Source organism: Dipodomys merriami, unplaced genomic scaffold, assembly GCF_024711535.1.
Source record: "Dipodomys merriami isolate MVZ:Mamm:240054 unplaced genomic scaffold, mDipMer1.0.p SCAF_49, whole genome shotgun sequence".
NCBI classification, from domain to species: domain Eukaryota; kingdom Metazoa; phylum Chordata; class Mammalia; order Rodentia; family Heteromyidae; genus Dipodomys; species Dipodomys merriami.
In genome coordinates this window covers 10,325,472-10,342,234 of record NW_027206057.1, presented here as the reverse complement: position 1 = coordinate 10,342,234, position 16,763 = coordinate 10,325,472, and the positions used below count along the sequence as shown (strand labels likewise).

The 16,763-nt window shown below is 42.7% G+C and overlaps 1 protein-coding gene across 8 annotated transcripts in view; it reads left to right on the top strand.

Moving 5' to 3' along the window:
- Positions 1–2,037: 2,037 nt before the first annotated feature.
- Positions 2,038–16,763, top strand: part of Flacc1 (flagellum associated containing coiled-coil domains 1) — a 31,463-nt gene continuing 16,737 nt past the window's right edge. Inside the window, exons 1-7 of one of the 8 annotated variants that reach the window (XM_069995816.1) lie at positions 2,038–2,425; positions 6,962–7,129; positions 7,594–7,671; positions 8,982–9,051; positions 11,186–11,319; positions 14,138–14,231; positions 16,298–16,359. In XM_069995816.1, the coding sequence (XP_069851917.1) occupies positions 7,017–7,129; positions 7,594–7,671; positions 8,982–9,051; positions 11,186–11,319; positions 14,138–14,231; positions 16,298–16,359 (551 nt within the window). In that variant the 5' untranslated portion in view covers positions 2,038–2,425; positions 6,962–7,016. The remainder of the gene's footprint in view (positions 2,426–6,961; positions 7,130–7,593; positions 7,672–8,981; positions 9,052–11,185; positions 11,320–14,137; positions 14,232–16,297; positions 16,360–16,763) is intronic. The other 7 variants (XM_069995811.1, XM_069995813.1, XM_069995812.1 and 4 more) reach the window with 7 other exon arrangements.

Genomic DNA, 16,763 nt, shown 5'->3' with positions numbered 1-16,763 from the left:
TTTTCCTGTGTCTCACTGTGGTTTTGTCCCAACCCTTACACAGATAATTCTGCACTAAGTCTTTCCTTTATGCTCTTTTTGGTAGAAAATAACCTCTACTTAGTAAACCAGCACACAAAACAAAAAACCTACTAATAGTTGTAAGTGGTAAACAGATTACTGTATTTCATGTCTTTTTTAAAAACAGAATTATGTCTGCATATACTGTAATAGCTCCTGAGCAAAATTACAGCAACAAAAAATAGAATCTAACATCAATGATGAGCAAATACTAAGTCTGAGAAATTCAGGAAGTGTGAAACGATTCTTTTGCTGTTTATGTGGACTATTTACAAATTGTTCCAAATAAACTAAATGGAAATGTGTTGGACTCAAAAGGTCATTTGATACTCTCTTTTCTCCTTTACAATATAATTTTAGATAGTTTTAAGGCTAATATCTCTATTAAATTATGAACATTTTGTGAAGTTTAAGAGTCTTCTTTGACTCCTAATCTCCAACCACCAAAAATCTAGAAGTCAAAGAATGGCTCAAGTGACAGCAACAGACTTAAGGGAAAATCTAAGCAAGAGCATGAGGCCCAGTTCAAAGGCCCAGTACAAAACTAAACAAAAAAACTCTTAAAAATCTTCTCCTATTTGTAGCATCTTAGGTCTGTGTCTTATTAACTGAATTCACGGTCTCACCCTGAACCTGTCCATCTCCTTGGCCCCTTCTTGTGTCAGTAGATGGCACCATCGACAACTCATTAGGAATCATCATGCTCTTCTTTACCTGTTCACCCTGACATCCCATCCATCAGTAAGTCCATGATCCTCTTTTTCTCAGAGGGGCCTCTCTAAGTCTCTGGACCTCTGATACAGACTCCTGTCTTGACCCTTCCAATCATTTCTATACCTTCCAATCACAGTGATCTTTCCAGTATGCAGATCTAGTCTGATTCCTTTTCTAATTAAAATTGTTGTCTAACTCACTAGAAGAGAAATTCTTGCTTTAAATTGCAACAGGTGAGTCTCCCAATGTAAGGTTTGTTGCACTTTCATTGAAATAATTCATTGTTTCCCTTTACTCTCTAGGCTCAAGTGAGCACAGGAACTGAGGTATGACCCACTCCTATCCACAGTGTCTAGCATGCAGGAAACAATAGTTGAATGGATGGATGAATTTAGAATAAGGGTTGAGAAGCTGTGAGTTGTGACCTATTAGATCATAAAAACAATTTAGTGCATTGCAACCAGCTTCATTTTGAAAAGAGAAATAGCATGAAACTTTTATTTTGGTCAGTCAGAGGGCTTGAACTCAGGGCATAGGTGCTGTCCCTAAACAGTTGTTATGCTCCAGGCTAGCACTCTACCACTTTGAGCCACAGTTCTACTTCTGTTTTTCTGGTGATTAATCGTAGATAAGAGTCTTGAGGACTTTCCTGCCTGAGCTGGCTTTGCCTCTAATCCTCAGAGCTCAGCTTCCTGAGTAGCTAAGATTACAGGCATGAGCCACAAGCACCTTGCAGCATGAAACTTTTTATTATAAAACATACCTTATAAATGACAAATATTCTTCATTTTTTTCTTTGTTGCTTTTTTTTTAAGTGGGACAGTTTTGCTATGTACCTCAGGCTGGCCCTGAACCCAAGATCCTCCCATGTCAGTGCTAAGATTACAAGCCTGTGCCACCATACCCAGCAAATACTTTCTCTACAATGAGAAAAAAAATCTGAAACCATTAGTAATAGGAAAAAAAACTCCTGCCATAGAGAATTTGTACACTTATTGATTTGAAAGCTTTAAATTCAAGGAGAAAAATAACCTACTTTTGAGTTGTAGGTTTCAGTGAGAAAGTGACAGAGGAACCCAAAATCCATTACAAATTCTTGCTGGCAACTCTGGCTATTGGCCAAGAAAGATTAGTAGTGTTGTTTAATTCTCTTTGCTCTGAATAATTCTATTTGTGTTGTGGCTGATTAAGAAAACGGGAACCTAATGTGAGTTCATTGCTGTTCAGGGTAGGCACTGATTTGAGTTGTGGAGAATTTAACTGGCTGTTTCTCCAACCTTTAAGAACAAGGTTCTCTGAGCCAATGAGGAGCTGCCATTCTGTTTCCATAGCAATAAAAGAAACAAACCTTCACTGCTATCTTAAGGATAAACCTCTCATCAGGCCCAGTCAAAAAGTCTTTAAATGGAGGGTTGATTTTTCTCCTGTAGTTTGGCTTTCACCCAATACCAAGAGACAAGTAGATTCTCTAGAAGTTCCTATTCGTGCCAGCTCAGCCTTTTTAAGAATCTCCAACTGGATTCACTGAAGGTCTGTCTTCACTACATATACTGTGAGTTTCTGCTTTAATGTCAACAGTTTTAAGTCTCGTTAAGACACTTGACTCTGAGAAGAAATCACACAAGAAAAACAAATCTTTGAACTGTGTAAGGTAAGCTTTTTTGTTAAAGATTTATAAAATGTTTCCTGCTGATTACTTACACTAATCAGAGACCCTCTCTGGCAGGCTCTGTGGGCTCACAAATAGTGAGTCTCATGTAAATTATCAGGGAGAAATACGGAAAAGGAAGGCAAAGTAGGAAAAATCATCCTTACACACACACACACACACACACACACACACACACACACACACACACACACACAGATTACCCCCCCCCCCAAGAAAAGACTTCTCAATGGTTCAGTGAGAGGATACTGAAGTCAAGGTTTGAAATTTAACCGGTAAGCCCAGTTATTCAAATATTGTAGCTCTATGCCCATCTGTTAGTGGTCATTGCCCAAAACCTCCAATTGTGCTCTTTGTCCCCTTGTCCTAATTCCTCCCCTAGCACCTCAGACCACCTCAGGATTAGTGATTTCCAAGACCCCATTTTGTAGATGTGGAAACTAAGACTCAGAAAAGTTAAGTTTTTGTACAGTCCTACTCCTAAGCAGAAGAGCCTCCATCAAAGTCAGACCCACCTGATTTCAAAGCCCAAGCAAAATATTAGTTAAGAATGTCATGGGGGGAGGGGAGAATCATAATTCTAACATTTTTGGCCAAAATTCATTTTATAATATGTTTTTTTCTAACATTTGTCTTATAGATGCATACTTTCGTATAATTGTGTCCATCTTTTTATATCTTTTATAAGACTTTATGTTTCTACAGGTTGTGTTCTTTTTTGTTCCTTTTCTGTGCTGGGGACCTTCTATATACGAGGCAAGTGCTCTACCACTGATACACCCCCAGTCCTCTCACAGATTTTAAATAATTATTTAAATCTTCGTGACTGGCAAGTGCCAGTGGCTCGCATCTGTAATCCTAGCTACTTAGGAGACTGACAGCTGTGGATCACAGTTCAAACCCAGCCTGGGCAAGAAAACCTATGAGACTCTTATTTCCAATGAACAACCAAAAAGCTGAACATAGAGCTATGGTTCAAGTAGTAGAGTGTTAGCCTTGAGCAAATACTCAAGGACAGAATCCGAGTTCAAGCCAATGACCAGAACAGAAAGAATATCTTTGTAAATGATCATTTAAAATTGGTAGGACAAAGGGTGAACTAATTCAGCACTGATAATCACTAGATACTATATTGGAAATGAACTATGCAACTGGTGGCGGGGGGAAGAAGGGGATTGAGAGGGGAAAAACTGGGAGAAAATGGAGGGAGGAGGTGACACTGTTCAAAAATAGATCTACTCATTACCTGATTTATGTAATGGTAACCCCTCTGTACAGCACCTTGACAATAAAAGTATCTATGTAAAATCCACTGAGTGATTGTGTCATACATGCATTTTACCTACATATTCTGATTTGGAACTCCAGTGCTATTGTCTAATATATTGTAATGACAGTTGCAATGTATTTTGACAGTTTTATCTGGGAATAATCTTTTCTCTGTGTTGAGTTAGTTCCTATGATTACAATCACCCAGGTTAGTAGTCAGGCAGCAAACAGTTATCAAACAACCCTTCAAGACAAATTGGACCTGTCAGGCTCAGTGTAGGACACAGAGAAGGTCAGGGTAGAGGCCTGGCCTTCAAGAACTATACAGTCCTGTTGAATAAGCAAGGCGCATCATAAAAAGTACAGTTGCTAGGAGCAGGCGGTCTATGACCTCTCACTTCCTGTCCCAAGAATATACACCTTCAGGGTCAGGGTTGGTGCCTTTCCTCTTTGAGGCCAAGCAGAAGTGATGTTTTTTCTAACTGAACTCCTTCCAGATTTCTCACCTAGAACCCAGGCCCTTGTGGCCTCACCTTCTCACCTGGTTGGCGCAGTCCCTCTGCTTTCCTGACTGTTCCTCCTTGACACTGATGTGTGACATCTCTGACAGGGTCGCCAAGCACAGCAGAGCAAGGACAGTTATATATGGGTGGCCTTGTCACCTGATTTTTGGCTTTGGCAGTTATCCAGCCTCTTGGCCTCCTTTCTACCCATGACCTTTATTCTACATGGCATTTTGGTCCCAGGTGTCTGATCCAGTCTGTCCCTACCCCCATCTCCACCTGCATACCCTTCCTTTCTCTCAAGGTCAGGTCTTCTGCCTTAGCACCACAGCTCACTCAGCAATCAGTTGACAGCCCTGCTGTGACTGTAAGCTTACCAAGGAACAAGGTATTTTCTCCAGTGTCCATCTGAAGTATAGCCAGTACTCACAGTGTGAGCTTGTATTTGTGCGGATGTGTCAGCATTTACAAGTATACAAGTTATCACCACAGATCCTCAGAGCACAGAGGCCTCATCTGGTCAGGAAAGTTAGTCTCCAGGTCCTGCTTGTCTCTAAGTCCTTGGGCCACATGCCTAGTTCTTTAGCCATGGGTCATGTAATAGACAAAAGGAATATTATTTCATTTTTTATCTGACTCTTAAATGTATTCCAGTGTAATATTGAAGCCAGTCAGTAAGAAGTTAAAATTAAGTCTGCTATCATTGTAATACTTTCATTGGGTATTGATTTTCTCATAACACGTTTTGGTGTTTATGTTTATTGTTTATGAAATATTCCACCTATATCACTTAAAAATCAAATGATGTTAAAAAATAAATTAAGGAAAAGTCAGCTTGTATCTTACCCTCCATACCTGTAGTTTCTGACTTAAACTCATGTTTCGTGCTTTTTGGACTTTTAATTTTGGTTTGAGGGGGGATTGGGTTTGTTTGTTTTTGGTCAGTGCTGGGGATAGAATACATCACCACACATGCTAAGCAAGGGCTGTCCCCATTTGCTTAAAACTTTTCAGTTTAAACCTTCTCTCTTGACTTCTTGGTATAGTAAAGGAGAAATTAACTCTTATTTATCCTTCCTCCATCCTTTCCCCTGTTCATCCCATGTAGTCACAATTCATTCTTTAGTTAGATCAATATACACCATCTTGATCATCTATAATTACATTTACGTTCTTATACAATTTTTAAACCTGAAGTCATTGCACATTTATTTATTTAGGTTTCTGTATCTCTTACTACTTTCCCCAACATGTTATGTTTCCTGCTTCTCTGTAACCATTTTCCACAAATGACTTAAAACACCACCAATTAAGAATCTTATAGTTCTGAAGATCAAAGCCAAAACACAGCTGAAATCAAGGTATGTTCCTTTTAGAAAGCAACAGAACTGTGTTGTTCTAGACATCCTTCTTTTTCTTTGCCCCTTCCAGTTTCTACAGGATACCCAAATTCCTTGGCTTAGACCTCTCTCTCCATCACTCTTCTATTTTCTCTAACTCTAATAATCGAATTACAGCCGCAAATCCCCCTTTCTGTGTAAGGTTAGACAGCTACGGGAATCAGCACAAAGACATGTTTTGGATTGGAAAAGAGAAAAGGTGACATTATCCACAGGTGCACCACAGGTCTGTCAACTGCCTGTCAATGACATCAGGAAATCTACCAGTTCTGAGCCTTGAGTCTTTTGGAAACTATAAGGCTGGAATTGACTTTCTTCCTTCTTCAAACAGAGGCCATGGTGTGCTGTGGTCAAGGTCCTAGTTATTGTGCCAAAATTACATTGGCTCCTGTGTCATCTCCCATTTTCTTATACTTCTGAAGTGAAAATTCCTAATTCTGTGTTTTGTTTCGTTTTATGGTGGGCTTGAATACAGAGTCTTGTGCTTGCTAGGCAGATGCTCTACCATTTGAGCCATATCTCTAGTCTTTTCTGCCTTAATTATATTTTAGGTAGGGTAGAACCTTATGTATTTTTGCCAGGCTGGCTGGATGATAATCCATATAGGAAGGTATCACAATCACCTACCACCACATCTGGCTTTGCTGGTTGAAATAGGGTCTCACTAACTTTTTGCCTGAGCTGACTATGAACCACAATGTTCCTGATCTCTTCCTCCTGAGTTGTTAGGCTTTGCAGGCATGAGTCACTGCACCTGACTGTATTTTCAATTATAGAGGTCTGGAAAAGAGTGGCATTAAACAATTGTATTCAAGTCTCTCTGCTTATCTGATAGCTGTTATTCTTGTGATCGGGAGGTGGGGTTGTCTTTATGCAGAGTTTCCTGTCTATAATTCAGGTTGGTGCCCTGGAATGAGAAGGTAAGAGATTCACTTGCACCATAGTTTGAGAAACAACTGATTTTTCACTGAGTTCTGTGCGGGAAATGCTGGGAATTTCACTTCTGGGAGAGTTCCTGTAGACTGATGGAGAACAGGGCTTAGGAACCAAGGAGATATGTTGGTCCCTGGCTCTGCAAGTTGCTACCTCTATGACCTCATCTGTAAATTAGATAACAATAATTGAACATTAATTATGAACACAGATCACAGAAAGAACTTGATTATAGAAATTTTAAAATTCCTTTCGAGGCAAGTTCAACGGATACATTCTGTAGTGGAGACCTTATACCATTTCAAGTTCCACCAGCCTTTTTTTGGGTCTTCACATAGTTCTTTCCAGTTTAACTCTTAAGTATTTTTGCTTTGATTCTAAGTGATTTAACTCTGCTGTTGTGTGTATTACAGCAAGAACCTCAAGAACACCCTGAATTAACAGCTAAGACTGCCCCTAACCTGTGCCATGAACCCCAACCCTCTCATCTACTGCACCTGCTGGGACCCATGGAACATAGGGCCACGGAAGCTAATCAAGACCCCTCAGCCACCAAACAAGAACTCTTCAGGAAGATCCAAGTAAGGGTTATGTGGGATGGGTGAGGGGTAGGGGGCTTGTATCTCATCTGTAGTCTGTTTTGCCTCACAAGCAGTAAGTTTTGTGGCCAAATTCCAAGTGCTCCAGAAAGCCTAGCTTTGTGTGGCTTTCCCCAGTGCCTTTGGGCTGCTGCTGGACTTGTAAGCCCTGGCTAAGATCAGGGTTGTTTTAAATAAGGAAGTCTAGCACTGGTGCTACAGAGGAAGTGCAGCTTCCAATCAAACAGCTTTGGTACCATGTGGCACCAGACAGCCTTGGGACCTAGGAACTGAGTTGGCTGCCACCCCAGGACTACATAGCACAAATGGACAAGTGCCGTGGCCTCAGGCCTGAGGTTTTCAAGATCTCAGAGCTCCAGGATCTCAGTTGTTTCAATTTGGTGTGGTCCCTGTGGGAAAGAACTTAGCTGGAATACTGAAAGAGCTTGTAAACTTTTCACTTCCAGGCTAATTCCTCTTGTATCAACTTTGAAAGAACACAATTTCATCCCATCCCAATCAACAGTAAAACCTCTTACCCCCAAGTAAGTATTTGTAAGTCTACCAGTTAGGAAGTGGTTTTAGGCATGTAAATGATAGATCTCTCCCTTGATCTTCATTGCCCTGCCTATTTGAACTAATGTGTTGCCATGGATATCAGCAAATTGCTAGAGTCCACAGTGATTTTCTTACAATCTCAGGCCCTACCTGTAGGTGGTGTGGTCTCCTCATTCACAGCTCCCTGTCTGCTCTGCCCTCAACAGCTGCTTCCTGCCCTACACATAAACGAATGCTTCATCATCGGTTCATCTGGCCAGGGCAATCCTCCCACCTACCAATGGCAACAAATCTGCCTTGCCAATTACTTTCCTATGGCTAAGATTTTCTCCAAATTCCATCTGTGTGTCAGCCACAAGTTAAAGCTTTTTATTCCCATTTGACAAGCTTAGAAGAATTACTTGGTTCTAGATCTGTGCTTGAATCTTGGATTTTATTTATTTATGCTTAGAAAATACTTACTGAGCACCTATTATTTGTCAGGCCTTGGGGAAATGACTATGAACTGTCCACCTAAAATTCCCTGGAGCTTATTTTCTGGCCAGGTGAGAGATAACTGTAAACAAATTAATGTACTCTGAGTTGGCATAGAAAAGAGTTCAGAATAGGGAATTATTTTCTGCAAGTCCCTGTATAAAGGGGACAGCCAGAGCCATGATGATGGCTGGGAGAAGCCCTCCTGGAAGTAGGAACAGTCCTTGTGCTGTGTGTGTGCACCTTCTTCCAGGAAGAGACCAGGAATGAAGGGAGCTTGGGGAGGGTGATGGGATATGAACCCAGAGAGGATAAGGAGCTGATGAATGGCCCCCAGCGATGTCCACATACAAAGAGTTGAGTGCGCTGATGGAATTAAGGTTGTGAAACATGGAGCATGAAGTGGAGAATGATGAGCCTATGTTTTCCAAGTAGGTCCAATAAGTGTAATCATGAAAGTCCTTCAGATGTAAAAGAGGATGTCCAAGCACCAGGGAAGTTGTGATAGAAGCAGCAGAGACCAAGAGATTCAAGGCTTTTTCATGGAGAAAAAGGCCAACAGCAGCTTCTAGAAGTTGAGAAAAATCAATGAAAAAGACATGTCCCAAGAACCTTTAGAGAACCACAGCCTTGCCCGTGCCTTTAATTAGCCCAGAAAGACCTATTTTGGACTTGAGCCTCACCAGGGCCCCGTGTCAATGGATCCTCAACTATCCCATGTACCCCCTAAGAAGTTCAAGTGACTGGGGCTCAGCTGATGGTGGCATTAGGATGGATCTTCTACAGTTTGGACTTCTGATGCATTGATTGATTTCTTTTGCAGAGTGAAAGCTCATTTAGGAAGGCAAGGGGAGAGCAGTAAAATACCTACTGTGAGTAAAACCGGGAAAAAGGTATGGGACCATTTCTCAAGCATATATTATAGGAAATTGTGGTCTTTCAATACATCTCATAGAATCTCCATGACAATCCTAGGAGACTTTAGGTGCTATCAGTAGTGCACCTTACATGTGCCTGGTTAGTAGATGAGCCATGATTGACCCCAAACCAGGAATTTCATTGCAGTCTTGACTGGCTTGTACAGGATGAACAATTTGTCCCCAGGACACCAGGTGGTGATAGCTAGCCCAGGCCAGTACACACTTCAAGCCCCGATGCAGGATACCTTCTGCCATAAATAGGAAGCCATGAATCCTGGGTCAGGGGCTGTCAAGGCACCTAATGAAAGCAAGGGCAAGAAGGTGCTAGGGAAGAGAATGGGGATCAAAGGCAAAAGGCTCTTGATACCTGCCGTGGAGCACAGACCTCATCCCTGTGTTCTATGTGGTCATACCTTATAGGTCTGGCACGGGCAGTCAGCCAGCTAAGATATTTTTTCTGGTTATCTCAAGTTTTTTTGTGTGTGTGAGGTTTTTAAAAAGAGGTAGTTGAGTAAAAACCACACCACACATGTGGTATTCAGGTAAGGGGTAGGTTTATTCATCGTTCCAGTTGGCACCAGGCCATGTTGGCCCTCCACGTGGCTGGGAAAGACCTGGGAAAGAGAACGTCTGGGCCTGAGCTAGGCCTTATCTAGGGTATGGGTGGAGACAGGTGTGGCCACATCAAATTCAGATGTGACCTCAAGCAGATGCAGATGTGACCTCTTCCAGGTGTGCCAGTTGCCTAGGTAATGCAGGTACTGGGCGGAGACTTTGCTTCGAGGAGGGTGGAGTCTGCTCGCCATCCAGGAGCGGACCTTACATTTTTATGGACAAAATACTGTACAGAGGGGCTTACATTTAGGAAAATGAACCACCTGGTGGGTTATTATGGTTACTTTTTTTTTTACTGTGTCCTGATTTTATCTATTTTCCTTTTTCCTATAAACAAGAATCATGCATTTCTTTAATGGTTTGGGGAAAAACCAATGTCGATAGAAAGAAATATAATTTCCCTATAGGAAAGAGTATAGAGAGTCAAACTGATAACTCTCAATGAGAGACCAAGTACAAGATGCTCCGAGGTCTTATAGCACATGAGGATGGGGGTGGAGAGGGAAGTGACATATGTCCCTCACAGCTGTGTTCCCCATAGTACCAGATGCTATGATCTTATCCTGGTTCATGTCCCATGGTAGGCTTGCCAGAATTCTGACTTGGCATCTAAATAGGGTAGGGAGAAGTAATGAATACATGATAGTCATTTCTTACATGTTCTTGTGTGTTTTTTTTCCCTCCCACAAAAGCTCTTTAAGAAAAAATTAGTTTACCCTTTTTTTTTTTTTTTTTTGGTCATGGGGCTTGAAATCTGGGTCTGGGCGCAGTCCCTCAGCTCTTCAGCTCAAGGCTAGCACTCTACCACTTGAGCCACAGCGTCACTTCTGGTTTTCTGGTGGTTTATTTTATTTTTATATATGTTTCTTATTGTAAAGATACTGTACAGAGGGGTTACAGTTACATGAGTAAGGTAATGAGTACATTTCCTATCAAGCATTGTTACCTCCTCCTTTGTTTTTCCCCTACCATCCCTTCTCTCCCTATCTCCCCAACACCTCCCTCTCCCCACCCCCAAAGTTGAAAAGTTCATTTTCAACATTGTGTCTTGTATATCTGTCTGGTGATTTATTGGGGATAAGAGTCTCACAGACTTTCCTGCCTGGGCTGGCTTTGATCCTCAGATCTCAGCCTCCTGAGTAGCTAGGATTACAGGCGTGAGCCATCAGAGCCCAGCTAATTTGCCCCACTTTATGATTAAGAAACTGAGTGACAAAGTTGAGTCAAAGATTCAAACTGCTGACTAATTTCCACAGTGCCCAGCCACCCCCTGGCTCTGACCACAAGGGATGATGAAGAATGGGTACAGGCTATGATATCAAAGGTTCAGTGATGGAGGGTGATTGGAGAAGGGTGCAGATGGAACTTGAGCTGTGGAATCTCATGTCATGGCTCTGTTTTTAAGATGTGAATAAGGCAATAGTAGAGGATCTAAAGGAATCCCCATACCCCAAGTCTGCAATTTTATTTTGCCTTCCACCTCGGTGCTCAGGAAGTAATCAACGTGTCACCTGGCTATCAACTGGTTCGGAATCGTGAGCAGATTTCAGTCACCTTGGGGGATGAGATGTTCAATAGGAAAAAACATTTGGATTCTGGCCCCTTGGATAAAGTCGCAGTTTCCAGGTAATATCTTTAGGACAACATAGATCTCCTCAGAGATCTTAGCCTGGTCCAGCTTCAAGGATAAGTCCCTGAAGTCCACGCTCAGGCCACATGGTCCCTACTATGAAGACACTACCCAGATGAAAACAGTTAGTGTGATTTCATATTAAGAGAACAGTTTCTCCTGAGGTGAAAACCAGGTGAAATAGTCCTAACATAGTCTGGATTTGGTTGAAAAATTGAGCAAAATCAGAGTCTCTGGGAGGCTGGACTGCACATCTCTTTTTTCATGATTTATAGTTCAAAACTCCCATTCTGGGAGATGCAGTGTAGAAAGTTCTGGCCCATCTCCATCCAGTGAGTACACAATTGTCCTGTCTGTCACTGAAGATCTGCCCACTTGTAGTTATCCAGTGCCATACTCAAGATATGGCCATGCCTTTAAATACTACCTCCTATGCCTGCTGTCCCTGTCATATTCAGGCATCTTCTCACCTGTAATGCAGAAAGCTCCCTGTGTGTTCTTCCTTCAGACGTCAGTCTGATAGAACTATTTTGTTTTAAATTTTTTTATTGGGCTGGGAAGGTGGCTCAGTGGTAGAGCACTTGCCTTGCATGCCTGAGGCCCTGGGTTTGATTCCTCAGCACCACATAAGCAAGAAAGCAAAAAAAAAAAGCTGGAAGTGGCGCTGTGGCTCAAGTGGTAGAGGGCTAGCCTTGGGCTGAAGAGCTGAGGGACAGCGCCCAGGCCCAGAGTTCAGGCCCCATGACCGGACCCAAAAATAAATAAATAAATAAATAATTTTTTTTTATTATCATTAAGTAGTTTTACAAAGATATTTCAACTCAACATACCAGTTTGTAGGCACAATGTGTCTTGATTATTAAGGACAGCAGGGAGCCAGGCGCCAGCGGCTCACCCTGTAATTCTTGCTACTCAGGAGGCTGAGATCTGAGGATCGAGGTTCAAAGCCATCCTGGGCAGTAAACTCCGTGAGACTCTTATCTCCAATAAACCAGTAGAAAACCAAAAGTGGCGCTGTGGCTCAAGTGATAGAGCGCTCGCCTTCAGCTGAAGCGCTAAGGGACAGCACCTAAGCCCAGAGTTCAAGCCCCACGACTGACAAAAAAAAAAAAAAAAAAGGACAGCAGGAATAACAACACACACACACACACACACACACACACACACACACACACACACATACACAGTCACTTATATCTATTCATCAATAGAAAAGACACAACTTAATAGTTAGCAGTGGATACATCTGGGAAGAGATTCAGACTGTGAGAATAACTGTGCTGTGGGGTTGCCCTGATTGGAGCTGACCCAGAGAAGCTAGACCCAAGTCCCTGCCTTTGCATCTTGTGAGGCATTCCCTCTGCAAGAAGAGAAACCTACAGTGAACTCTTGGATTTATATAGGGAAAGGTGTCACCAATTGAGGCACAATAAATAATAATAATAGTCCGTATTTGTTTGGTTACCTGATAAAGCTGTGACTTTTGCTTCTACTACTCAAAATACAATGGTCCCTTGTCATTCGAGTTTCTCTTGCCCGGGCATCATCTCCCCCTGTGTCTTTTCTTACCTCACTTCCTCTCAGTGCCTAATTAGCTGCGGAGGATGATTGGCCAAAGGATCAAAGCTTTTTGAATTGAAACCCTCCTCTCAGCCTCTCCATAAAAATTATTACCCTAGCTACTTCAGCTTAATTACAGCTGAACATTCTACAGATATCATGGTGGCCCCAGACCCAGAAATACCAAAAACCATTGTAAGTAATGAAGACCATTCTAGTTTTCCCTACTACTGCACATTAAAGACCAGGACCTTGAGCTACATATACCCTCATCCTTTTTGGTTTGTTTGTTTGCCATTAGGCCTCATGCATGATAGGTAGGCATTGTACTGCTGAACTGTGCCTACAGTCTCTTTTGCTCCGGCTATTTTTGAGAGTATTGGGGTTTGCCATGGCTGAACTAGACTATTTATTCTTCCTGATTAGCTGGGTGTATCACAATGCTTCATTTTGGGGTTTTGTTTTGTTTTTTGTGGGTTTTTTTTTTTTGATGAGAGGATTTCTTGAACTTCATTATCTGGGCATTTTGAAACTGCCATCTTCCTGATCTCAGCCTTCCATGGGGCTGGGCTGACATCTTGGATAGCTAAATAACCCAGCTATTTGCCAAGATGGGGGCTCACAAACTTTTTGCCCAGGCTAGCCTAGAACCTCAGCCTTTCCAAGTTCAATCTCCCAGGTGCGTAGGATTACAAACAAGATACCAGCATTTGGCTCTATTTTGTTTTTGAGACAGGATCTTACCATTACCTTTGCTCAGAATAGCCTCAAATTCACTATCTATCTGCCTCCGCCTCTTGAGTAACTGGGATTACAGGCGAGAATCACCACAGTGGCCTGAAAGCCACTCCTTTAAATCTCCTCTGAGTCCCATCGCTGTCTCATTGTGTGATTCACAGTCAGCATCCATCTTATTCCTCCATTTTCTCTTTTTTTAGTCCTCTCTCATTTGAACTATCACCAACTCAAACTCTAATCAATGTCTGATATATGTCTATTTCTCTTCACTCAATAGGGCACCAAACCACCCTGCTCACTTTTAGCTAGCTTAGCCAAAAGGCCAGATCTGAGGTTCGACCAGCCTTCTGTGAAATACTTTATCCAAGACCACCCCTCCATCCCACCATCCCCTCCCATGGTGGTGGAACAGGTACAGAACATGTCCTGGATCTCACCAGACCAGACTCCAGTCATCCCAGACACCTGACTGGTGCAACAGTAAGTGTTGTGATGATAGAATTGCTTGTCCTACAGGATTGAAATCATTTCTGACCTTGAGGAGCAGATCTCAGAGCTGACTACAATCATAGACCAAATGAACAGAGACCACTTAGCTGCTCAGAAGTTGGTGAGTAATCCTTAAAGTAGCCAATACCATTACAGAGAGGATAGGAATCATGTTCTCAGACTACCTATGTGCCAGGCAATATGCCAATCATTTGACTTCGTTGAACCCTGTTACCCAGGAGACAGGACTCTAGAGATTGGACCATGTGTGTAGGCAGTAGCATTTCCCTGAGTCCATTTCCATCCATAACTGCAAGAACTCAGGCCTGACTCATTCAGCTAGGGGAAGCATCCAGCTGCCTCTCAGGTGCAGAGTGGCATAGTGCCCTCCACACTGGGAGGTGCTTGTCACTCCCCATCTGGCCTTAGTCAGAAGATGAATTTCAGAAGTTGTGAGGCACTAACGACACCAGCAGACAGGTGCCTCCAGTGCTGCTCAAAAGCTTCCTGTAAGCTGTGCACAGGTGGCTCACCCCTGTAATCCTAGCTACTTAAGAAACTGAGATGTGAGGATCAAGCCAAGACAGAAAAGTCTCTGAGACTCCTCTCTACTTAACCAGCAAAAAGCCTGAAGTGGAGGTGTAGCTCAAGTGGTAGGGTGCCAGCCTTTAGTTAAAAAAAAAGAAGAAGAAGAAGAAGAAGAAGAAGAAGAAGCTGCTAAGGGAGAATGTGAAGCACTTGGTTCAAGCCACAATACCAGCACATACACACAGCAAAAGCTTCTGGAAGCCTTCTGTGTCCACCATTGTTACTAGTAAAACTGTCAATGCCCACACTTCAGAAACTACACAGGTCATTGCCTTTCCTTTGTGCTTCTTGGGATACACAAGTGACCCTTGTCCACCTTTAATTATCACTTTCATCAGTGGCCCTTCTTCCCTGGCTCAAGCAGGTGTCCCTGGTGGTATGGGATAAACTGCTAGCCCAGAGCTGTACTCAGAAACTTCCTCCCTTGTGAAAACTTCCTCACTTGGGGCGGGAAGGGCGGGGAGAGCTCTACCTCCAGCAGGTGACCTCTTACCCCTGGATTGGTCAGAACCAACATTATGATTCAGGCCAAGATCTCCCGCCCTCACTGCTGATTCGCTGTCTTATTTCCTTCTGTAGAAGGAAGAGTGAAATTTGAGCTCCACAGCAAGATGTTAGGCAGAATGTCATCTGACTTGAGAGCATAGGCCAGTAGAAGGCAACTTGAGAGACTATGCTCATGGAGGGACCCAAAACTGAGATTTTGAAAATACTCTGCTTGTAAACAGCACCCCAATTTGTGTTGTGGCCCTATGGCCAGGAGTAGTCCTGGCTGGCAAGGTGCCAGGCAGTGGCTGAACCTGAGCCTCATTGTGCCAGGCAACCTCTGCCTTACTATAGGAGAGAGACAAGATCTATGCTGCCTGGCTTTGAGGTATCCATTCCTCTTGAAATTTTGGCCAGGGGATCTGCTATGTTAGGATGATAGTACCCGAGAGAGAGAAATTCTTGTCTGCTACAAACCAACCATGCTGCCAAACATGCAAACCAAACAGCTTTAACCTCCTAGAAGGCAGAGTCCGATTGCTAGACTTTTTATCTTATTCTTTCAGCCAAGCTCTTTGCTCAATAAATGACTGTTCGGTTGAATTATGTACCTGAATCCAAAGGTCAGGATCTTACAATAAAATGGCAGTCTACTACTCAGGAGGCTGAAATATTAGGATCAAGGTTCAAAGCCAGCCCAGGTAGAAAAGTCCATGAAACTCTTATCTCCGGTTAAGCACCAAAAAAATTCTAGCAGTTTAGCTGTGGCTCAAGTGGTATGAGAAAAAAAAAAAAAAAGAGGGGACAAAAAGGCTCAGGGTCAGCACTCAGGCCCTGATTTCAAACCCCAGTCCCAGGACTGGCACAGAAAAAAAAAAAAAGATAATCTAACAGAGAAACCAGACCCTCTACAAACAGTACTGTATGAGGTACATTCCAAGTATCAACTTTATGAGCTGATTGGGAACAGGCATTGTTCTGGTTCCTTGGAAATAACTGCAGAATATATCTAGGACAGGTATGGGCAGACACATTCCTGGGGTTGGGGAGGCTTTGCAGAAGATGCAGATCCTATACCCAGCCCTGAGTAGTCAATGCTGCTTTCATTTCCAGCTTTCCACTGAGATGGATCGCCGCTGTGCGGAGCTGAAACAGCATTTTGAGAACATGAGCAGGTATGTTTTTTCACACAAGTCCTGGGAGCTGAAGGTGCTAAGGCTCCTTTGCAGGGCCCTAGATCCTGGAACTTTACTTGAGGCTAAATAGAGTCAGATCTTGTCAGGGGATGGGGCAGAGATAATTGGGGCAGCCTTTGGGGGCAGAATGGTTTGATTTGCAGTCACTAAAATGAAGTGACTCAGTGGTTTTGTACTTCTGCTTTTATATTTTATCATCCAGCTTTTTCATTTCAATGACGATCTTGTTGGCTGCTGAGAAGAGCCATATTTTTCTCTAGGAGATTTTTATGATAAATGACTGTTTTCCTTACTTTCTCCAATCTCTACTTTCCATGAGAATACAATAGAAAGAAGAGATGGGAGGAGAAAAGTGATGGCAAGTCATGAGGAAATGACATGGA